Below are 19406 nucleotides of genomic sequence, written 5' to 3' on the forward strand. Positions count from 1 at the left end.
CACCCCGGCCCAATCAGCTCTGGCTCCACCATCAAACCTCCAGGCCTTTGCTTGTCCGTGTCTCTCAGCCTGGAGTTCCCTCCTCCTCCCCTCCTCCTTCCCTTCCCTCCTCCTTCCCTCCCTCAAAGCCCCACCTCCTCCGTCCCCACACGTCTTGCGTCTTGCTCTCCCAGCACCGTCAGAGCTGTGGGTCCACACGCTCTCCTTTCATCCTCACTTCATGCTGAAGTGTCCCCTGGCCCGAAGCATTAGTGGGGTTGCCATTATGATCCAAGACTCTAGTCTTAAAATGTTGGGGGCCCCTCCCCCGCCTCTGCCATCGCCCTGCCCGTCGTGGGAACCAAGGAATGCTTGTGGAGGGGCGAATGAACCAATAATGACTCTGGTCGAACCCCATTCTACAGATGGACAAATAGAGTCCTGGAGTCTGAGAGTGAGGCTGCCCCAGGAACAGTGGGGAACAGTATTGCAAGCGGCTATGCAGTGGGAACATGGCCTGGCTCCCCAAGGACGGCCTAGCCTCGTGCCCGTAGGCGGGTCCGCTTGGGACCAGCCGGGCACCCCGTCACCCGACCGTGATGCAGCAAGAGGCGCGCGGTCTCTTTAAGAAAACCGGCTCCGCGCGGCCCTACTGTGATCCCACCTCCTCCTTCGGCTACCGCGGCTCCGGCGGGGCCGGCCGATGAGTGGCGGGCATGAAGGCCAATAGCAGCGGGCGGAGGCGGGGCCGGGCCCGGGCGGGGCCGGGGCGCGGGGATGCTGGGGCTTGTCCGCAGCCTAGGGGCGCCGCGCCCGCCGCAGAGCTCCTCTTAAAGGAGCCGCGCTCCCCGGCCGCTGTCGGGCGGAGGGAAGGCGGCAAGAGCCAGGTGGGCGAGAGGGACCCGGAGAGGGAGGAAGGCCCGAGACTCGGGAATGCAGGGGTAGGGGGTGGGAGGGAAGCGAGCTCCCGGGAATTAGGCGGTCCAACCCTAACCCGCCCTTCCATTTCTCGGGGTGAGTGTTGGGGTCAGCAGAGCTGAACGCCAATTCTCAAGGACCCGGACGCCTAGGTCCCTTGGTGGGGGGCATTTGGCAACATACACCTGCGGATCCCCGTTAGCACTCCTCCAAGCCCCCCGCCCCCATTTTACAAATGGGGAAACTGAGGTTGTTCCCCCATATCCTAAATCCCACCTGATGTAAAGGAAAGAGCCCTGGCGTGGGGGTCGGGGTCTTAGGTACTGGTTCCAGCCTGGGTGGATGACCTTCAGCCACTTCCTGCCCCTCTGGCAGACTCAGTTTCCCCATCTGTGCCAAGAAAATGCCGAGATCAGGAATTGCTGGTTCCAGGAGCTTCTATCCCTGCCCCTTCTCCTGGGTCTTGCTGTCCTTCTGAGCAATCAGTGACACAGAGGGGTGGGCAGAGCTGGGGCCCTGCCTCCTGCCGGGTGGCCGCCTGTCTCCCTGGAAGCCCGGGCTTGCTTTCATGGGCCCCTGTAAGGTGGGGTGATGTGTAGCACTTCCAGCCAAACGTGTGATATGTTTGTTGCTGTTATCTCTGGGGAACAGTGAGGGGGTCAGGGATAAGGCTGCGGGGGTGGGGCAAGGACTTGGAAGACGCCTCCAGGTGGGGCTGGGGGTGGAGCTCAGTGACAAGGTGTTAAGCCAAGGCCCCACCTCCTGGAGGATTAGAGGCCAGCCTTCCAGACCTTCCAGACCCCAAGCCTGCAGGGAGGCAGTCCTGGCAGGGGTAGCTTTGGGCAGGGCCCCCATTGGCTTACTCCACCCCCCCACTCCCGTCTGCCTCACTCTAATCAGAGCTTCCAGGAACCCTGCACAGTGGGATAAAGGAATGAGGTTCAGAGAGGGGCAGGCAGTTGCCCACAGCCACACAGCCTGTCCTCAGCCTCTCTGTCCTGACCTCTCTGCCCTGTTCCCTGTCCAGTTCCACCATGGCCTTCTGGACACAGCTGATGTTGCTGCTCTGGAAGAATTTCACATATCGCCGGAGACAGCCGGTAATGCCAGGCCAGGGTGGGGCAGGCCAGCTGGCACTCCCCCCACCGCTGTCCCCCACCATCTCCTGCCTGTTCTCTCTGCTAGCTCCAGCTCCTGGTCGAGTTGTTGTGGCCTCTCTTTCTCTTCCTCATCCTGGTGGCTGTGCGCCACTCCCACCCCCCGTTGGAGTACCATGAATGTAAGCTCCCTTAGAGAGGAGGCAGATGGGTCAGCCCGTGCACAGGGACCCCCAGTACGAGGCGCTGAGTGTGAGCTAACTCTCTGTGGCTGGAGGTGTGCAAACCGGGGGAGGGGGTGGTCAGACCATGGGGGCTCCTCTCTCCACAGGCCACTTCCCCAACAAGCCTCTGCCATCTGCGGGCACCGTGCCCTGGCTCCAGGGCCTCATCTGCAATGTGAACAACACCTGCTTCCTGCACCCAACGCCCGGCGAGGAGGCTGGGCTGCTCAACAACTTCAACGACTCCCTGTGAGCAGAGGCAGTGGGTGCAGGCCTGCAGGCTTGGGGTGTGGCAGTGCCCCCTGGAACCCCGCCTCCTGCCCTCCCTCTGTCCCTAGGGTCTCCCGGCTCCTAGCTGATGCCCGCACTGTGCTGGGGGGCCCCAGTGCCCACAGGACACTGGCTGGGCTGAGGAAGGTGATGCCCATGCTGAGGACCACACACAGCACAGGTGAGCAGGGCGGAGTCCCCTGGAAAGGCTGAGCTCTGAGCTTAGACTCTCCGGCTTTGAAATGGGCACAGGGAGAGGGTAGGGTGTCTCAGGCTAAGGCGGGTGGGGGGGTGTCTAACCTTGTGCCTGCCTGCATTCCTCCCCTAGCCTGGCCTCAACAGAGCGACCAACCCCAGGAGCAACCTTCACTTCCCACTGAGTTGCTGGTGGCACTGCTGCAGGGGGTGAGGCAGAGCTGGGTGGGGAGAGGTGGGACCAGGCTGACTCTGGGATGCTGCTCACAGGAGGTCCCAGCACTGCCCCATCCCGGGCCAGCTGCCTCCCCTCCCTTGGCCTCTGACTCCAGCCTTTAGGGCTTTGCTTGGGCAGCCCATGGCACCTGTCTGTGCCCGGACAGCCTGTGTCCGGCCTGGTAATGAAGACTCCAGTCCATGAGACCTTGTATGAGTCCATGTACCTCTCAGAGCCTCAGTTTTCCTATTTGCAAAATGGGGGCAGTGATAGTATGAGCCACCTGGGAACTGGGCAGACTGTTTGACCCCTAGTGAGCCCTCAATCAAGGTCATTGTCACTTTTGTCCGGTTCTTTCTCCCCAGGAATCCCTGGAGTCTGCACTGAGCCAAGCCCAGGAATCCCTGGGCAGCTTTGTGGAGGCAGCTGAGGACCTGGCCCAGGAGGTAAGAGGTGCCACCCATCCTCAACCCTGCCAGGAAGCAATAAGGGCAGGCTGCCTGGGTGGGGTGGTGATAGGGCAGCCACAGGCACTTCCCTTGGGCAGGTTTTCAGCGTGCTCCTGGCAGGGTGCCCACCTGGGTTAATGTGAAGGATTGGAGGTGGGGTGCGGTGCAGTGGCTCACACCTGTAATTCCAGCACTCTGGGAGCCAGTGGCAGGAGGATCTCTTGAGGTCAGGAGTTCGAGACCAGCCTGAGCAAGAGTGAGACCCCATCTCTACTTAAAAAAATAGATAAATTAGTGTCTACTAAAAATAGAAAAATTAGCTGGGTGTCCTGGTGCACGCCTGTAATCCCAGCTACTTGGGAGGCTGAGGCAGGACAATGGCTTGAGCCCAGGAGTCTGAGGTTGCAGTGAACTACGATGATGACACTGCACTCTACCCAGGGCAACAAAGCGAGACCCTGTCTCTAAAAGAAAAGGGGTTGCAGGTGGGATTGTGCAGAGGCGTCACTCGCGCCCTCTGGTGGCCTCTCTCTAGCTCCTGGCGCTGCCCAGCTTGGCAGAGCTTCGGGCACTGCTGCGGAGACCCCAAGGGACAGGTGGCCCCCTGGAGTTAGTGTCAGAAGCCCTCTGCAGTGCCAGGGGGCCCAGCAGCCCAGCAGGCCCCTCCCTCAACTGGTACGAGGCTAGTGACCTACAGGAGTTGGTGGGGCCCGAGCCAGCATCGGCCCTGCCAGACAACAGCCTGAGTGAGTGACTGACCTTGGTTTCCACATCTGGGAAGGGGGGGGGGGCCCATGGAGGCAGGGCTTCATGGCTCCCCCACCCCAGGCCCCGCCTGCTCTGAGCTGATTGGAACCCTGGGGAACCACCCGCTGTCCCACCTGCTCTGGAGGCAGGTGAAGCCACTGCTCCTGGGGAAACTGCTGTTTGCACCTGACACACCTTTCACTAGACAGCTCATGGCAGAGGTGAGGGCGGCTGCGTTGCTGGGGTGGAGAGGGGGCTGGCCAGAGCCCACACGACACCCTCAGCCCAGGTGGGTCAGGGCCAGGTGGGAGGGCCCCGGAAGCTGGGCTTTATAGAAGTCTGCCAGACGGCAGAGGGCCCAGCACCTGCAAAAGCTCAGAGGAGGTGTGCAGGGGTCCTCAGAAGGTGGAGGGTCATGAGTGGGCAGGGCCTGGGTTGACCTTGTTACCCACCTTCCTGCAGGTGAACCGGACCTTCGAAGAGCTGGCTCTGCTGAAGGACGTCCAGGAGGCCTGGGACGTGCTGGGACCCCAGATTTTCACCTTCATGAACAACAGTGCAAATGTGGCCGCACTGCAGGTGAGGTGGGGCCAGGATGGGGGCTTGGCTTTGGGGAGGTTCCTGTCTGGGGCAAGGATGTGGGGTCCTTGGTGAGGAGGGCAGACAGGCCCGGTGGATGGGAAGGAGGGCTCGATGCAGAACCCCCCCTTCACCTGCCACCCTCCAGAGGCTCCTGATGGTGCAGGAAAAAAGGAGGAGGCAGCCAGCCCCTGGAGGCCCCGACCACCGGGAGGCCCTGCGATCCTTTCTGGACCCTGGCCATGGTGGCTACAGCTGGAGGGACGCCCATGCTGATGTGGGGCGCCTGGTGGGCACACTGAGCCATGTGATGGAGGTGAAGGGGCCATGCACTTAGGGACCTCTGTCTGACGAGGGAGGCGAGCCCTGTCCCAGGGAAAGCCCGAGCATGGAGACACCTGGGCTTCATTGAGGTCTGGGGGGAGGCAGGCCCCCAAGGTCCCGGGAGAGGAGGGGTCCGATGGGCGGGCAGACATCAGCACCTCCGACTCAAGCGCCCGCCCCGCAGTGCGTGTCCCTGGACAAGCTGGAGGCAGCACCCTCGGAAGCAGCTCTGGTGTCGCGGGCCCTGCAGCTGCTCGCGGAGCGCCGTTTCTGGGCCGGGGTTGTATTCTTAAGGCCCGAGGATCCGCCGGACCCAGTAGAGAACCCAGCCCCAGGCCCGGGCCCCAGCCACTTGCGCATCAAGATCCGCATGGACATTGACGTTGTCACCAGGACCAATAAGATCAGGGACAGGTGGGGGCAGGGCGGGGGGAGGGCAATGCTAGTAGGAGGGGCCTGGGAGCACTCAGCCAATTGGAGACCGAGATAGCAGGAACCTGGGTCGGACAGAGGCATGGTAGGTGAAGCCTAGGGCTCCTTAGACCAATTGGGGTTCATGAGAGGCGAGGCCTATGCGCGTGAGAGGTGGGGACACAGTTGCAGGTTGTGTGCGCTGGGGCTGAGGACGTGGAGGGCGAGGCAGAGCTTGTAATTGAGCCCACAGGATAAAGACAGAGCTACGGTTGGGAGAAGCAGGGTTGGGGGAGTTTCCAGTCCTTCCCTGCGGCCGACCATCGCGCTCCTCTCACAGGTTTTGGGACCCAGGCCCGGCCGCGGACCCCCTGACCGACCTGCGCTACGTGTGGGGCGGCTTCGTGTACCTGCAGGACCTGCTGGAGCGTGCAGCCGTCCGCGTGCTCAGCGGTGCCACCCCCCGCGCCGGCCTCTACCTTCAGCAGATGCCCTACCCGTGCTACGTGGACGACGCGTGAGCCCCCTACCCACTCCTTCCGCCAGCCGCCAGGTCCCAGGTCTTAGGGTGGGGCCCGGGCTGTGCTTGGAACATTTGTGCGGTCAAGGCTGCAGACCACTTGCTGGTTTAGGAGAACCACTCCGTGTGACCTGTCGCAGGAAGTGCAGGGGTCCCCGAGAGCCTGAGGTCTCCGGGCACAGGGAGAACCTGGCCTGCTCTGACAGCTGGAACCCCGAGTCTGGACCAGGGGTCCGAGGAGGAGGGGGGCGAATCTCCACAACCCGCTGATCCTTAAGATCCTGGGATAGGGGCCGGGCGTGGTGGCTCACGCCTGTAATCCTAGCACCCTGGGAGGCCGAGGCGGGCAGATTGTTTGAGCTCAGGAGTTCGAGACCAGCCTGTGCAAGAGCAAGACCCCGTCTCTACTAAAAATAGAAAGATGGGCAGCTAAATATATATATAGAAAAAATTAGCCAGGCATGGTGGCACATGCCTGTAGTCCCAGCTACTTGGGAGGCTGAGGCAGGAGGATCCCTTGAGCCCAGGAGTTGGATGTTGCTGTGAGCTAGGCTGACGCCACGGCACTCTAGCCCAGGCAACAGAGTGAGCCTCTGTCTCAAAAAAAAAAAAAAAAAAAAGATCCTGGGACAGGAACGGTCCAGTTAGATGGGGGCCCTGTGGAGGGTCTCTGGCCTCCACTCCAGCTGTCCCTCGTCCAGGTTCCTGCGCGTGCTGAGCCGGTCGCTGCCACTTTTCCTGACGCTGGCCTGGATCTACTCGGTGGCGCTGATGGTGAAGGCTGTGGTACGGGAAAAGGAGACTCGGCTGCGAGACACTATGCGCGCCATGGGGCTCAGCCGCACTGTGCTGTGGCTGAGCTGGTTCCTCAGCTGCCTGGGGCCCTTTCTTCTCAGCGCCGTGCTGCTGGTGCTGGTGCTCAAGGTGAGTGCACCTCGGCCTTCCCAGCTGCAGAATGGGTGCACGGGGAGTGATCCACAGGAGGCGTAGGTGCGCGCCTCCAGGCCAATCCAAGCACCCAACCCTGAGTTCCCCTTGCCTTCCGCAGCTGGGGGATATCCTCCCCTACAGCCACCCGGTCGTGGTCTTCCTGTTCTTGGCGGCCTTCGCGGTGGCCACGGTGGTCCAGAGCTTCTTACTGAGCGCCTTCTTTTCCCATGCCAACCTGGCAGCAGCCTGCGGCGGCCTGGCCTACTTCGCACTCTACCTGCCCTATGTGTTGTGCGTGGCCTGGAGGGACCGGCTGCCCGCAGGCGGCCGCGTGGCTGCGGTGAGGGTCAGGTCGGGCCTGGTGAGGGACGCCCCAGGTCGTGGCCACTGGCTGACCCGTCTGCTCCTGCCCACAGAGCCTGCTGTCGCCTGTGGCTTTCGGCTTCGGCTGCGAGAGCCTGGCACTGCTGGAGGAGCAGGGTGAAGGTGCACAGTGGCACAACGTGGGCACCGGGCCCACGGCAGACATCTTCAGCCTGGCCCAGGTCACAGGCCTTCTGCTGCTGGACGCCGCGCTCTACGGCCTCGCCACCTGGTATCTGGAGGCTGTGTGCCCAGGTGGGCCATTTGGCACCTGGAGGCCGGGTTCCCTCATGAAGGGGTGGGGCTTCCTGGCACATGCGCGCATGTGAGGGGCGGGGCCTGGGTGGGTGGGCGGTGTTTCCTGGCCACCTCCTACCTGGATGCCCGATTCCAGGTGTGTGGCCTGAAGCCCGCAACCCTCAGTAGGGATGAGCTCAAGGATAACCTAGTGCACTTTTCCTCCCAGGCCAGTACGGGATCCCTGAACCATGGAATTTTCCCTTTAGGAGGAGCTACTGGTGTGGGCCTCCAGCCCCCAAGGGTTCCGCCCCTTCCCCTGCCCCACAGGACCCAAAAGGTGAGGCCTGACGTGGTTTAACAGCCGCTTCCCAGTTTGGAACCCCCAGTGTCCCGCAAAACGAGATTCCACAGCTCCCCAGGCCCTGAACACACTGCAGTCCCCTGGGACCCCCTAATTCCTATAGACCCCAGCCTGACAGGTCCCCGATTCCACAGACCAGCTCTAACCGACTCCCAGACTCCCAGCTACCAGAGACCCCCAGGGCTCTGCGGCTGAGCCTGCGCCCTCCCCTCTCTGCAGTGCTGGTGGAAGAGGCGCCTCCCGGCCTCAGTCCTGGAGTTTCTGTTCGGGGCCTGGAGAAGCGCTTTCCAGGCAGCCGGCAGCCAGCCCTGCGTGGGCTCAGTCTGGACTTCTACCAGGGACACATCACGGCCTTCCTAGGTCACAATGGGGCCGGCAAGACGACCACACTGTGAGCATCTGGACCCTCCCCTCCCCTCTACTCCCTGGGGCCTCAGCTTCCCCATGTTCAATGTGAAAGGCATCTGGGGGCAGGACCTACAGTCCACTTTGCCTACACAATAGGCAGGCAATAAGTATTTTCTCTGAGCCTCAGTTTCCCTTCCCTGTAAAATGGGGACATAACTCCCCTTTGGATTAGGCATACAATAGGTGCCCTGTAAGGGCTGGTGTCTCTTCTCTTGATGAAGGGGGCTGCTCTGAGACCCCTGTACCCCCAGGTCCATCCTGAGTGGTCTCTTCCCACCCAGCGGTGGCTCCGCCTTTGTCTTGGGCCATGACGTCCAGTCCAGCATGGCAGCCATCCGGCCCCACCTGGGCGTCTGCCCCCAGTACAACGTGCTGTTTGACATGTGCGTCTTGGTAGGCCTGGGGTGCAGTGGCGGGAAGGGGCGGGCCCCTGCCTGCCACGTTAGCCACTCTACTTTGCACCCGTGACCACAGGCTGACCGTGGGTGAGCACGTCTGGTTCTACGGCCGGTTGAAGGGTCTGAGTGTGGCTGCTGTGGGCCTTGAGCGGGACCGTCTCCTGCAGGACGTGGGGCTGGTCCCCAAGCAGTATGTGCAGACTCGCCACCTCTCCGGTGAGCCCACCCTCCAGGGAAGTCACCTTCATAGGGGAGCGAGCTGGGACTTTATCCCAAGGGTGGCAGGAAGCCAGGGGACATATCTAGGGGGCCCAGGAGAAGCCAGGTACTGAGGTCCATTTGGATAGGCAGTCTTGCCAAGGCTGGGCAGGTCGTGCTGAGATGCTCCACCCCTGGCCCCACCCAGGTGGGATGCAGCGGAAGCTGTCTGTGGCCATCGCCTTTGTTGGGGGCTCTCACGTTGTAATCCTGGACGAGCCCACAGCTGGTGTGGACCCTGCTTCCCGCCGCAGCATTTGGGATCTGCTGCTCAAATATCGCAAAGGTAAAAGTTGGAGGTTTCCCTGGATTCTGCTTGAGGGGCCAGAAAAGGTTTCTGACAAGGAGGTGCTAGGGATGGGGTTTTGAGGGATGAGTACGAGTCTGCTACATGAGACAGGCAACTCCTGGCAAAGGCCACAGCTTAGGCAAAGACCTGGTGGTCCCCATCCCCAGGTCGCACACTGATCCTCTCCACCCACCACCTGGATGAGGCTGAGCTCTTGGGAGATCGCGTGGCGGTGGTGGCAGGTGGCCGCCTGTGCTGCTGTGGTTCCCCACTCTTCCTGCGTCATCACTTGGGCTCTGGCTACTACTTGACACTGGTGAAGGGGCCCCTGCCCCTGACCAGTGGGAAGGTGAGAGCTGGCCTTCTGACCCCTGACCCCCGAGGCTCTGTCCAGCCCGATGGCCAAGCCAGTCGGCGCCTCGTTACCTGCAGGGTGACATTGACTGGGAAGACACCGTGCACGCCAGGCAGGAACGGCAAACTGGCAGCCAGGCTGGTGAGGGCAGGGGGGAGACCCCGAGGGAGGGGCCAGTGGGGTGGTGGTGGCTTAACTCAGGACAAAAGGGCATCAGAGACCCAAACTAGATCCCTGATCCCCAACCCTGGGCTGAGCCCAGAGACAAGCCTGCCTCTGACCTCTAACCCTGGTCAATCCCTCCCTCAAGTTCGTACCCCTGACCTCTGCTTGCAGGGACTGTTCCCTCATGGGTCACCCAGCCCCCTTCCCCAGGGAGACTGGGATGGGAGGGGCAGGGCAGGACTGGGGGCTCCTGGGTCTGCAAGGGCCCCTGAACCCCCCTCTGTTCGCCCAGGTGCACCCCAGCTGCTGGCCCTGGTGCAGCGCTGGGTGCCTGGGGCACGGCTGGTGGAGGAGCTGCCACACGAGCTGGTGCTGGTGCTGCCCTATGTGGGTGCCCTCGACGGCAGCTTTGCTGAGCTCTTCCGGGAGCTGGACCAGCGTCTGGGGGAGCTGCAGCTTGCCAGCTATGGGATCTCGGACACCAGCCTTGAGGAGGTGTGGGGCTGGGTGGTGGTTGTGGGGCCAGGAGGAGGGCTGCCTGGAGGAGGTGGAGTTTTGAAGGATGAATAGAAGTTTGTTTATCGAGAGCATTCCAGGGAGTAGTCATGGCACAGGAAGAAGTTTGGAGGCTTATAAGTTTCCTGGGGAGGCCTGCGGGACCCATGGTGGGTGAGGGGTTGGGGGCTCTTGAGTTCCCTCTTGGGGGTGCCCAGCCTCTGAGCCCCCTGCTTTGTCTCCTCAGATCTTCCTGAAGGTGATAGAGGACCATGCGGTGGACACAAAGCCAGAGGGTGCGGCTGCATCTCCTTGACCACTGACCCCTGACCTCAGTCCCGAGTTGGACCTGAACCTTTGACATGGGCCCTGACCCCAGGCTAAACGCTAACCCTGACCCTAATGGCCCCACAGACGGCAGCAGTGAGCAGGACTCACATGTGGGCATTGCTGCCCCAGGCACCACCATGCGGCTCAAGATGCCTCCGGAAGAGTCGGCCCTGGAGAACGGGGAGCTGGGTGAGTCCCTGCCCCTGCCCCCACCCATGCCCAGTGGCCCCTTCTTGTGTGCCACAAGCACTGACCCTCCCATCCCCCACAGCTGGGTCAGTGCCGGAGACCCAGGCCCTGCAGGGCTCTGGAACAGATGCTGTAGGTCGGGTACAGGGCTGGGCGCTGACTTATCACCAGCTCCGGGCCCTGCTCCTCAAGCGCTTCCTGCTTGCCCGCCGTAGCCGCCGTGGCCTGTTCGCACAGGTGAGGGGGGCTCGGCACCAGGGGCGTTGTGCTTGGGAGTCCCTGAGTGCCTGCTTTCCACCCTGGCCATGCATGCAGTGGCCTAATTCAACTGCTTAACCCCATGTGGTGGGTCCCCAACCTTGACTGCAGTGATTGAGGGCACTGGGGAGCCATGGATGGTTCTAGAGCAGGAGCAGGGATGAGTGCAAGCACACTTGGAGAGTTGGTGGATGCAGCAGGTAATGGGCCTATCCCCCAGATCGTGCTGCCCGCCCTCTTTGTGGGCCTGGCCCTGGTGTTCAGCCTCATCGTACCTCCTTTTGGGCATTATCCAGCTCTACGGCTCAGTCCCACCATGTATGGTGCCCAGGTGTCCTTCTTCAGGTGGGTGCAGAGGAAAGGGGCTGGTTGCAGGAGGGCTGGGCACCTGTGGGCACAATCCTGACCCCGCACTTCCCCCCATGCAGTGAGGACGCACCCGGAGACCCTGCACGAGCCCACCTGCTCACGGTGCTGCTAGGGGAGGCAGGACTGGAGGAGCCCCCCCTGCATAATAGCTCCCACAGGTGAGGGCCCACCTGCCCATACCTTGTCCCTCTCTGGCCTCGGGTTCCCCATCTGGGCTCTGGCCAGTGAGCCTCATGGGGTGCCTGAAACATCCCCTGTGCCCACCTGGGGGCTGGGAGTCCCCACATTTCAGGGAGCCCCCAGAATCTGGGCACCCACAGCCACGTGCCTTGACCCCACAGGGCCCCTGAGTGCGCAGAACCCCTCCCCTGCCAGTTCTTGGTGCCCGAAATTCCCGTCAGCGTGGCCAAGGTCTTGGCCGGTGGAAACTGGACTCCAGAGTCTCCGTCCCCAGCTTGCCAGTGTAGCCAGCCTGGCGTTCGTCGCCTGTTGCCTGACTGCCCAGAGGCTGCCGGGGGACCCCCTCCACCCCAGGCAGTGACCAGCTCGGGGGAAGTGGTACAGAACCTGACGGGCCGGAACCTGTCCGACTTCCTGGTCAAGACCTACCCACGCCTGGTGCGCCAGGGGTGAGCTGCTGCCCTGAGGCTCAGATTGCTGAGCCATAGCATGGGTCCTCCGCTGGGCTTGGGGATGCTGGTCTAGTCCTAAAGGAGGTGGGGAGGACATCCAGCATGGGGGCCTTCTGAGGGCCCGCCACGGTTCAGCTCCTGTTGTTTGTCTCTGGGGCACCTCTCCCCATCTCTCTCCCCCATCCCTGTCTGTCTTGGCTTCTGCCTGTTTCTGTCTGTCTCTCTTGCAGCCTGAAGACTAAGAAGTGGGTGAACGAGGTCAGGTGAGGAGGGGCCTGTCTTGGGGTCCCCTGCCCCAGTTCCATTCCCACCCCCTGCCTGCCCACAGGAAGCTCCCAGGACCCCCATCCCTGGCCCTCAGCTGCCCCCTCCCTGCCCACCCGGTGCCACAGGTATGGAGGATTCTCACTGGGTGGCCGAGACCCAGGCCTGCCCTCGGGATACGAGGTGGGCCGCTCCGTGGAGGAGCTGCGGGCACTGCTGAGCCCCCCACCCGGAGGGGCCCTTGCACGTGTCCTGAACAACCTCACAGCGTGGGCTCACAGCCTGGATGCTCGGGACAGCCTCAAGGTGGGAATTGGAGGTGGCAGGCAGGCAGCTGGTCAGAGCCAGGTCCAGCCCTGTTGCCCAGACCTTGCAGCTCTGACTCCCCACCCCAGGTCTGGTTCAACAACAAAGGCTGGCACTCCATGGTGGCCTTTGTCAACCGAGCCAACAACGCACTTCTACATGCCCACCTGCCTCCAGGCCCCGCCAGCCATGCCCAAAGCATCACCACGTTCAACCACCCCTTGAACCTCACCAAGCAGCAGCTATCTGAGGTTGCGCTGTGAGTCCTTTGGCCCCATGTTCCCTCCCCTGACTCAGTCTCTGTTGTTTTGAGTGGTGGGAGCTGGATTTGAACTCTGCCACATTCACCATGTAAAAGGAACAGAAATTGCCCCTTTCCTTTAGGGGCCTTTATCAGGGGACTTTATCAGGCTCAGTGGGTCACAGCCTCCCCAAGCAGCCTGCACGTCCTTGTCCCAGCAACCTTATCCTACCAGGGAGCTGTACAGCCCCTCCTGCCAAACAACAGCCACCCCTATCCCTAAATGACTTGTGCCATCTCCCCCACCAGTGCCCAGCCCTGTGGACCTTTCCATGTTCAGCTCTTCCCTCAGCAGCCCACGCACTCTCACCCTACAACAGCCCTCATGCCCTCGCTTCCAGGATGGCCTCATCCGTGGATGTCCTCGTCTCCATCTGTGTGGTCTTTGCCATGTCCTTCGTCCCTGCCAGCTTCACCCTTGTCCTCATCGAGGAGCGTGTCACTCAAGCCAAACACCTGCAACTCATAGGGGGTCTGCCCCCCACCCTCTACTGGCTCAGCAACTTTCTCTGGGACATGGTGCGGGGGCTTCTTGGAAGGGTGGGAGCCTAGCCACTGCTTGCCACTGTCCCTTCTGGCCCCTTCTGGGCAGGGGGCTTGTCCAAGACAACTTGGGTGAGGTCTCTGGGACTGTGGGAGACATCATGCCCTCCTACCCAAAAAGCAGGGAGGCCAGGGTGGGGCACAGGGCTGAGGGTGGCAGTCCCTGCCCTTTCACATTGATGAGGGTAACTGCCATCTCTAATGCAGTGTAACTACTTGGTGCCAGTGTCCATCGTGGTGCTCATATTTCTGGCCTTCCAGCAGAAGGCATACGTGGCCCCTGCCAACCTCCCTGCTCTCCTGCTATTGCTACTACTGTATGGGTGAGGCCCCCAGTCCCTCAGGGCATGTCTTACTGCTTCCACTCCTGTCAAATGCTGTTGAGGGAGATGGGACACTACAGCAGCTCCCAAAGAGAGGATATGGAAGTCTGAGGTGACCCCATTTGGGATCTAATTTAGTGGTATGCCAAGGTGGCTTTAAAAGCTCATCTTGTGCAGATTCACATTAATAGAGCCCCTAAGGCACAGAAGATGAGAAGGGATATCTGTATTTCTCTCAGGGTTGCTCAGTCTGAGTAGTTACCCCAATGACTCTTATTGTCCCCTCAGCTGGTCCATCACACCACTCATGTACCCAGCCTCCTTCTTCTTCTCCGTGCCCAGCACGGCCTATGTGGTGCTCACCTGCATCAACCTCTTTATTGGCATCAATGGCAGCATGGCCACCTTCGTGCTTGAACTCTTTTCTGATCAGGTGGGGTGCTGTGAGGCTGGGGCTCGGGCTGGGTTGGGGTATTGGCCTCAGCCCCTGACCCACCTCTTTCTTTCTGTCATTGAGCAGAAGCTGCAGGAGGTGAGCCAGATCTTGAAACGGGTCTTCCTTATCTTCCCCCACTTCTGCCTGGGCCGAGGGCTCATCGACATGGTGCGGAATCAGGCCATGGCTGATGCCTTTGAGCGCTTGGGTGAGAACTTCCTCTTGGGTGGGGCAGTGGCTACAAATAGCTAGCACCCTTGGAAGTACTGACCTAGAGTCAATCATACAGGGTGGAGACAAACAGCCACCAAGGAGAGAACCAGGAGTTTTAGGTGGCCCCAAGGTTGAACCGTGTTAGAGGTACTATAAAGCAGCCATAAAAGCTGATTCTATCTTGGGTCATATCATAAGAGATCTAAGTCTGTAAATAATAGAAGTGGTAATACCTCTGTTTTCCATGCCAATTAGACTCCAGTTGAGTGGCCTATCTAATTCTTGTTCCTTTCCCTTAAGAATCGGCCAGGTGCGGTGGTTCACGCCTGTAATCCTAGCACTCTGGGAGGCCAAGGCGGGTAGATCGCTCAAGGTCAGGAGTTCAAGACCAGCCTGAGCAAGAGTGAGACCCCCGTCTCTACTAAAAATAGAAAGAAATTATCTGGCCAACTAAAAATATATAGAGAAAAAATTAGCTGGGCATGGTGGCGCATGCCTGTAGTCCCAGTTACTCGGGAACTCAGGAGGCTGAGGCAGTAGGATCGCTTAAGCCCAGGAGTTTGAGGTTGCTGTGAGCTAGGCTAACACCATGGCACTCACTCTAGCCCGGGCAACAGAGCGAGACTCTGTCTCAAAAAAAAAAAAAAAAAAAGAGAAAAAGAATCCTGGTGACCTGGATGGAGAGGGGGCCAGAAACCAAGCCTCCTCAAGGACCCAATCCCTCCTTCCTATCCCCACAGGAGACAAGCAATTCCAGTCACCCCTGCGCTGGGAGGTCGTTGGCAAGAACCTCTTGGCCATGGCGGTACAGGGGCCTCTCTTCCTCTTCTTCACTCTCCTGCTGCAGCACCGCAACCACCTCAGGCCTCGGTCAGTGAGGACCAAGGGGAGAGTGTCAGGGGCCAAGGACCTACTTTAGGCCCATTCATGTCTCTGTCCGCAGACCCAAGCTGAGGTCACTGCCACCCCTGGGAGAGGAAGATGAGGATGTGGCCTATGAGCGGGAGCGGGTGGTCCAAGGGGCTACCCAGGGGGATGTGTTGGTGCTGATGAACTTGACCAAGGTAGGTGTGGCTGGGTAGAGTTCTGGGTGGGGGCTCCCACTGGCCCACCAACCTTTCTCAGGGATCTGAACCCCTTCCAGATATACCACGGGCAGAGGATGCCAGCTGTTGACCGCCTGTGTCTGGGGATCCCCTCTGGTGAGGTGAGTCCAGGGTGGAGGCCTGGTGCAGGGGCAGTGAGAGAGTACCTGACTGCATGCCCCACTGCCATTTACTGAGCACCTTCTGCATGCCCACCACCCTTTACTGAGTACCTATATGTACCTACTGTCCTTTATTGAGTGATTATTGTGCATCTACCATCTTTTATTGAGCACCTGGGTGCCAATATTTGAGCTACTATTTTGAGCCTACAAACCTTCATTAAGCACCTACTGCATGCTAACACTTATTGAAAACCCAGTGTGCTCACCAAAGAGGTGTATCAAATACCACCTGTGTCGATCAGCTTCTATCAAGCACCAGTGGTACTGAGCCCCTATTGTATCCATAGCAAGCACTTGCTCACAGCTGACGTTTATTAGGCACCTGCTTTTATCAGGTGAGTTTATCAAGCACCTACTATGTGCATGTCTTACTGCTTCCACTCCTGCCAAATGCTGTTGAGGGAGACAGGACACTACAGCACACAACTAATTTGTTGTGTGCGATTTATTGGCCACCTGCTAGGAGCCAGCCAGTCCACATCACAGATACACATTATGTTAGCATAAATTGAATAATTACGAAGTACCTACTGTGTGCTAGCCAACCTTTCCACCACCTTTTGCTGACTGTGCAGCCAGCCTGAGTATTCACTGGGTTCCTTTGTTCAGTAGGTACCCACTGAATTCCAGGAAACCTTTGGAAATCTCATGCCCTCTGCGTATGACCTTTATGGGATACTCACTGTGTGCCAGGATGTATTAAACACATCCTGTGTGCCAAAATCTGCCTGCTGAATGAAAGCTGTATGCCTGCCCACATACACCCATATCTGCCCAGGGCTCCCCCCCAGCCCACAGCCCTCCGTGCAGAAACTCAGAAAGCAGCGGTGCTGGAACAGGGCCTGGGGCCTCGCTGAGTGCCATTTGGGGCCTACTCACAGTGTTTCGGGCTGCTGGGCGTGAATGGAGCAGGGAAAACGTCCACGTTTCGAATGGTGACCGGGGACATGCTGCCCAGCGGGGGTGAGGCCATGCTGGCAGGTCACAGGTGAGGGGGCTCTGGGTGGGGACAGGGTGGGAGCTCAAGCCATTGTTCTTCTCCTTCCCGTGCATGGACTGGCCCCACTGCCCATCACCAGTGGGGTCCCTGAGACCCCTGTACCCCAACACCTGGGCCAGGCCCTGAGACACCCCTGTCCCTTACCAGAGTAGTCCTGGATGGGTGCACCCTGAGACCCCTGAGTTTGCCCGCAGTATGGCCAGGGACTAACCAGTTCTCTGAGCCCTCTGTACCACACCCCCAGTGTGGCCCACGAACCGGCTGCTGCCCACCGCAGCATGGGCTACTGCCCTCAGTCTGACGCTATCTTCGACCTACTGACTGGCCGCGAGCACCTGGAACTGTTCTCGCGCCTGCGGGGCGTCCCTGAGGCGCAGGTGGCCCAGGTGAGCCCACCCCGCCCCACACGCGGGCCTCCCGGGGCCCGTCCACCCTCAACTTTCCTTAGCCACGCCCCTAAGCCTGCGCTCTCGGCCTTGGCTTCCACTCACCCCAACATTTGCAATGGCCCACCGACCCCTCTGGCTGCACCTTGCCCCTGGGGACCCGGCCCACTCGCTCTGTCACGGCTCCCAGCCGAGGGCTTCACGTCTTCCCTGCCGCTGTCCACGGCCCACTTCTCCTCACTCTGGCCACCCCCAGGTTGCAGCCCTGCGCGTTTCACCTGACCCTCCACCTTCACCCTCGTCCTATCCTTGCCCTGGCCCGCCCAGTCCCCACTCTGGCCCCGCCCCTGCTCACGCTGGCCCCTCCCGTCCTCGCGGGCCCCGCCCCACAGACAGCAAGCTCGGGCTTGGCGCGCCTGGGCCTTCCACAGTACGCGGACCAGCCTGCGGGTACCTACAGCGGAGGGAACAAACGGAAGCTCGCGACGGCCATGGCCCTGGTTGGGGACCCAGCTGTGGTCTTTCTGGTGCGTGGAGGCGGTGCCTGGGATGCGGTGGGGCCGGGGACAGAGGCGCGGCCGGGCTCATGGCAGTTCTCCCTTCCCAGGACGAGCCGACCACAGGCATGGACCCCAGTGCGCGGCGCTTCCTCTGGAACAGGCTCCTGGCCGTGGTGCGGGAGGGCCGCTCGGTGGTGCTCACCTCACACAGGTGGGCTCCGTGCCACATGCCCAGGGCCATGGGTCAATGTGATCCAGGCTCTGGAGAGACAGGTGGAGCAGGCTCCAGCAAGAGGCCGTCCAGACAGGGAGGTCCTGGTGGGGCGAGGGTGCCAGCGCCCAGGGTGTAAGGACACAGGGAGGTGACGTCCGTCCCCAGGAACAGAGCGGGTCTGGGACCAGCGGGAAACGTTCTGAACAAAAAGGGGGTCTGGGCCCGGTGGGTGAGAGTCCCTGGCTGCCTGGCTGGGGGCAGTGCGGTGCCAGGCACAGGTGGCCCAGGCCTCACCGAGCCCGTGGCGCTGCGCCCTGACAGCATGGAGGAGTGTGAGGCGCTCTGCACGCGCCTGGCCATTATGGTGAATGGGCGGTTCCGCTGCCTGGGCAGCGTGCAGCACCTCAAACGCAGGTGAGCGGGGTGAGGCGTCAAGGCAGGTGTGGGGACAGGCAGGATGAGGGTGGAGGCCAGACGTTGGGCCTTGCGAGGCGAATTTGGGTCCCACTGGAGAGGTAGCCAGGATCACGGATTGTCCGGGAGAGGTGAACGAGGGTCTGGGGCGTGGATTTAGGTGTAATCAGGTGTGCATGGAGGTGGAGCCAGACGAGGTGAGGGTGGGTCGATGGATGGAATTAGAGAAGGGCTTGGTGAGTGGGCGTGGCCTGAGCAGGGCACAGCCATAGGAATATGGTGGGTGTGGTTAGAGGGCATGTGGGCGGGGCCATAGAACGCAAGGGGTGGGGCCATACGTGACAAGTGGGGTGATGGCTAGAGTAGGTACACGTGTGGGACCGGAACCAGAGAGTCCAGCAGGGTGGGTGTGGGCGGGGTTAGAGGAGTGGTCGTTGGTTCAGTGGAGGTGTGGCCAGGAGACGAGAAGTGGGGGTTACTGGGCAGAGGTGAGTGGGGCCGAAGGGTGAAGTGAGGCAGGACCTGGGAAAGGGAAAGGCCCTGTCCGGCAGCTCTGGCCTCTCGCTCCAGATTCGGGGCCGGCCACACGCTGACCCTGCGGGTGCCGGATGAGCGGTCCCAGCCGGCAGCGGCCTTTGTGGCGGCGGCGTTCCCAGGGGCCGAGCTGCGCGAGGCGCATGGTGGCCGCCTGCGCTTCCAGCTGCCGCCGGGAGGGCGCTGCGTCCTGGCGCGCGTCTTTGGAGAGCTAGCGGCGCACCGCGCGGAGCACGGCGTGGAGGACTTCTCTGTCAGCCAGACCACACTGGAGGAGGTGACCGCAGCGCCCGTGTGCCCGTTGGGAAGGGGACATGGGGCGCAGGCTCCTGGGCTGACTGTCCCCTCTGGACCACCCACCTGCCAGGTCTTTCTGTACTTGTCCAAGGACCAGGGGAAGGACAAGGAGGACCAGAACGAGCAGAAGGAGGCAGGAATGGGGGTGGACCCTGTGCCAGGCCTACGACGCCCCAGCCGGTTCCTGGATGACCCCAGCATGGCTGAGACTGTGCTCTGAGCCTCCCCTCCACTGCCAGGCTGGTGGGAGGCCCTGAGAGTGGCAAAGGCAGGACTCAGGCTCCCAGGGGGGCCGCTGCCCTGGAGGAAATAAAAATACTGGCTCAGAGCATGGTGGCGAAACGGTGTGCATGTGTGTCCATGTGCCAGGCTACACATGTGTCCACAAGCAGCTGTCTGCACATGCGTGTGGAAAGGGCCAGTTGCACCCCATGT

General features: G+C 61.1%; 1 protein-coding gene across 7 annotated transcripts; it reads left to right on the forward strand.

Annotated features, from left to right (window-relative positions):
* The first annotated feature begins 771 nt into the window (after positions 1–771).
* Positions 772–19403, forward strand: ABCA7 (ATP binding cassette subfamily A member 7). 7 transcript variants are annotated; one of them, XM_045542583.1, is made up of 47 exons: positions 772–866; positions 1925–1997; positions 2083–2176; positions 2326–2467; positions 2557–2669; positions 2817–2893; positions 3266–3346; positions 3885–4095; positions 4178–4317; positions 4559–4675; positions 4824–4991; positions 5184–5413; positions 5751–5927; positions 6632–6854; positions 6979–7200; positions 7277–7478; positions 7690–7800; positions 8044–8215; positions 8484–8615; positions 8707–8846; positions 9037–9174; positions 9345–9526; positions 9610–9673; positions 9990–10192; positions 10440–10488; positions 10607–10711; positions 10794–10948; positions 11190–11314; positions 11398–11496; positions 11680–11967; positions 12201–12233; positions 12363–12540; positions 12630–12799; positions 13183–13360; positions 13592–13707; positions 13996–14140; positions 14228–14351; positions 15097–15226; positions 15300–15420; positions 15501–15563; positions 16508–16614; positions 16871–17012; positions 17405–17539; positions 17620–17723; positions 18048–18140; positions 18711–18951; positions 19042–19403. In XM_045542583.1, exons 2-47 carry the CDS (start codon positions 1932–1934, stop codon positions 19189–19191), a joined length of 6456 nt encoding a protein of 2151 aa, XP_045398539.1. In that variant the 5' UTR covers positions 772–866; positions 1925–1931; the 3' UTR covers positions 19192–19403. The 7 variants fall into 7 exon arrangements, with proteins under 7 accessions (XP_045398539.1, XP_045398547.1, XP_045398553.1 ...); XM_045542591.1 differs by having other exon boundaries at positions 8514–8615; XM_045542597.1 differs by lacking the exon at positions 4824–4991.
* The last annotated feature ends 3 nt before the right edge of the window (positions 19404–19406 follow it).

The sequence above is a fragment of the Lemur catta genome, chromosome 1, assembly GCF_020740605.2.
Source record: "Lemur catta isolate mLemCat1 chromosome 1, mLemCat1.pri, whole genome shotgun sequence".
Classification (NCBI taxonomy): Eukaryota; Metazoa; Chordata; class Mammalia; order Primates; family Lemuridae; genus Lemur; species Lemur catta.

Excerpts from the sequence above, each read along its gene's own strand:
- ABCA7 (XM_045542583.1), top strand. The coding sequence starts at position 1,932 with ATGGCCTTCTGGACACAGCTGATGTTGCTGCTCTGGAAGAATTTCACA. Across the intron at positions 8,616-8,706 it reads TACAACGTGCTGTTTGACAT|GCTGACCGTGGGTGAGCACG; the intron begins GTGCGTCTTGGT and ends CCGTGACCACAG. Across the intron at positions 10,949-11,189 it reads GCCGTGGCCTGTTCGCACAG|ATCGTGCTGCCCGCCCTCTT; the intron begins GTGAGGGGGGCT and ends CCTATCCCCCAG.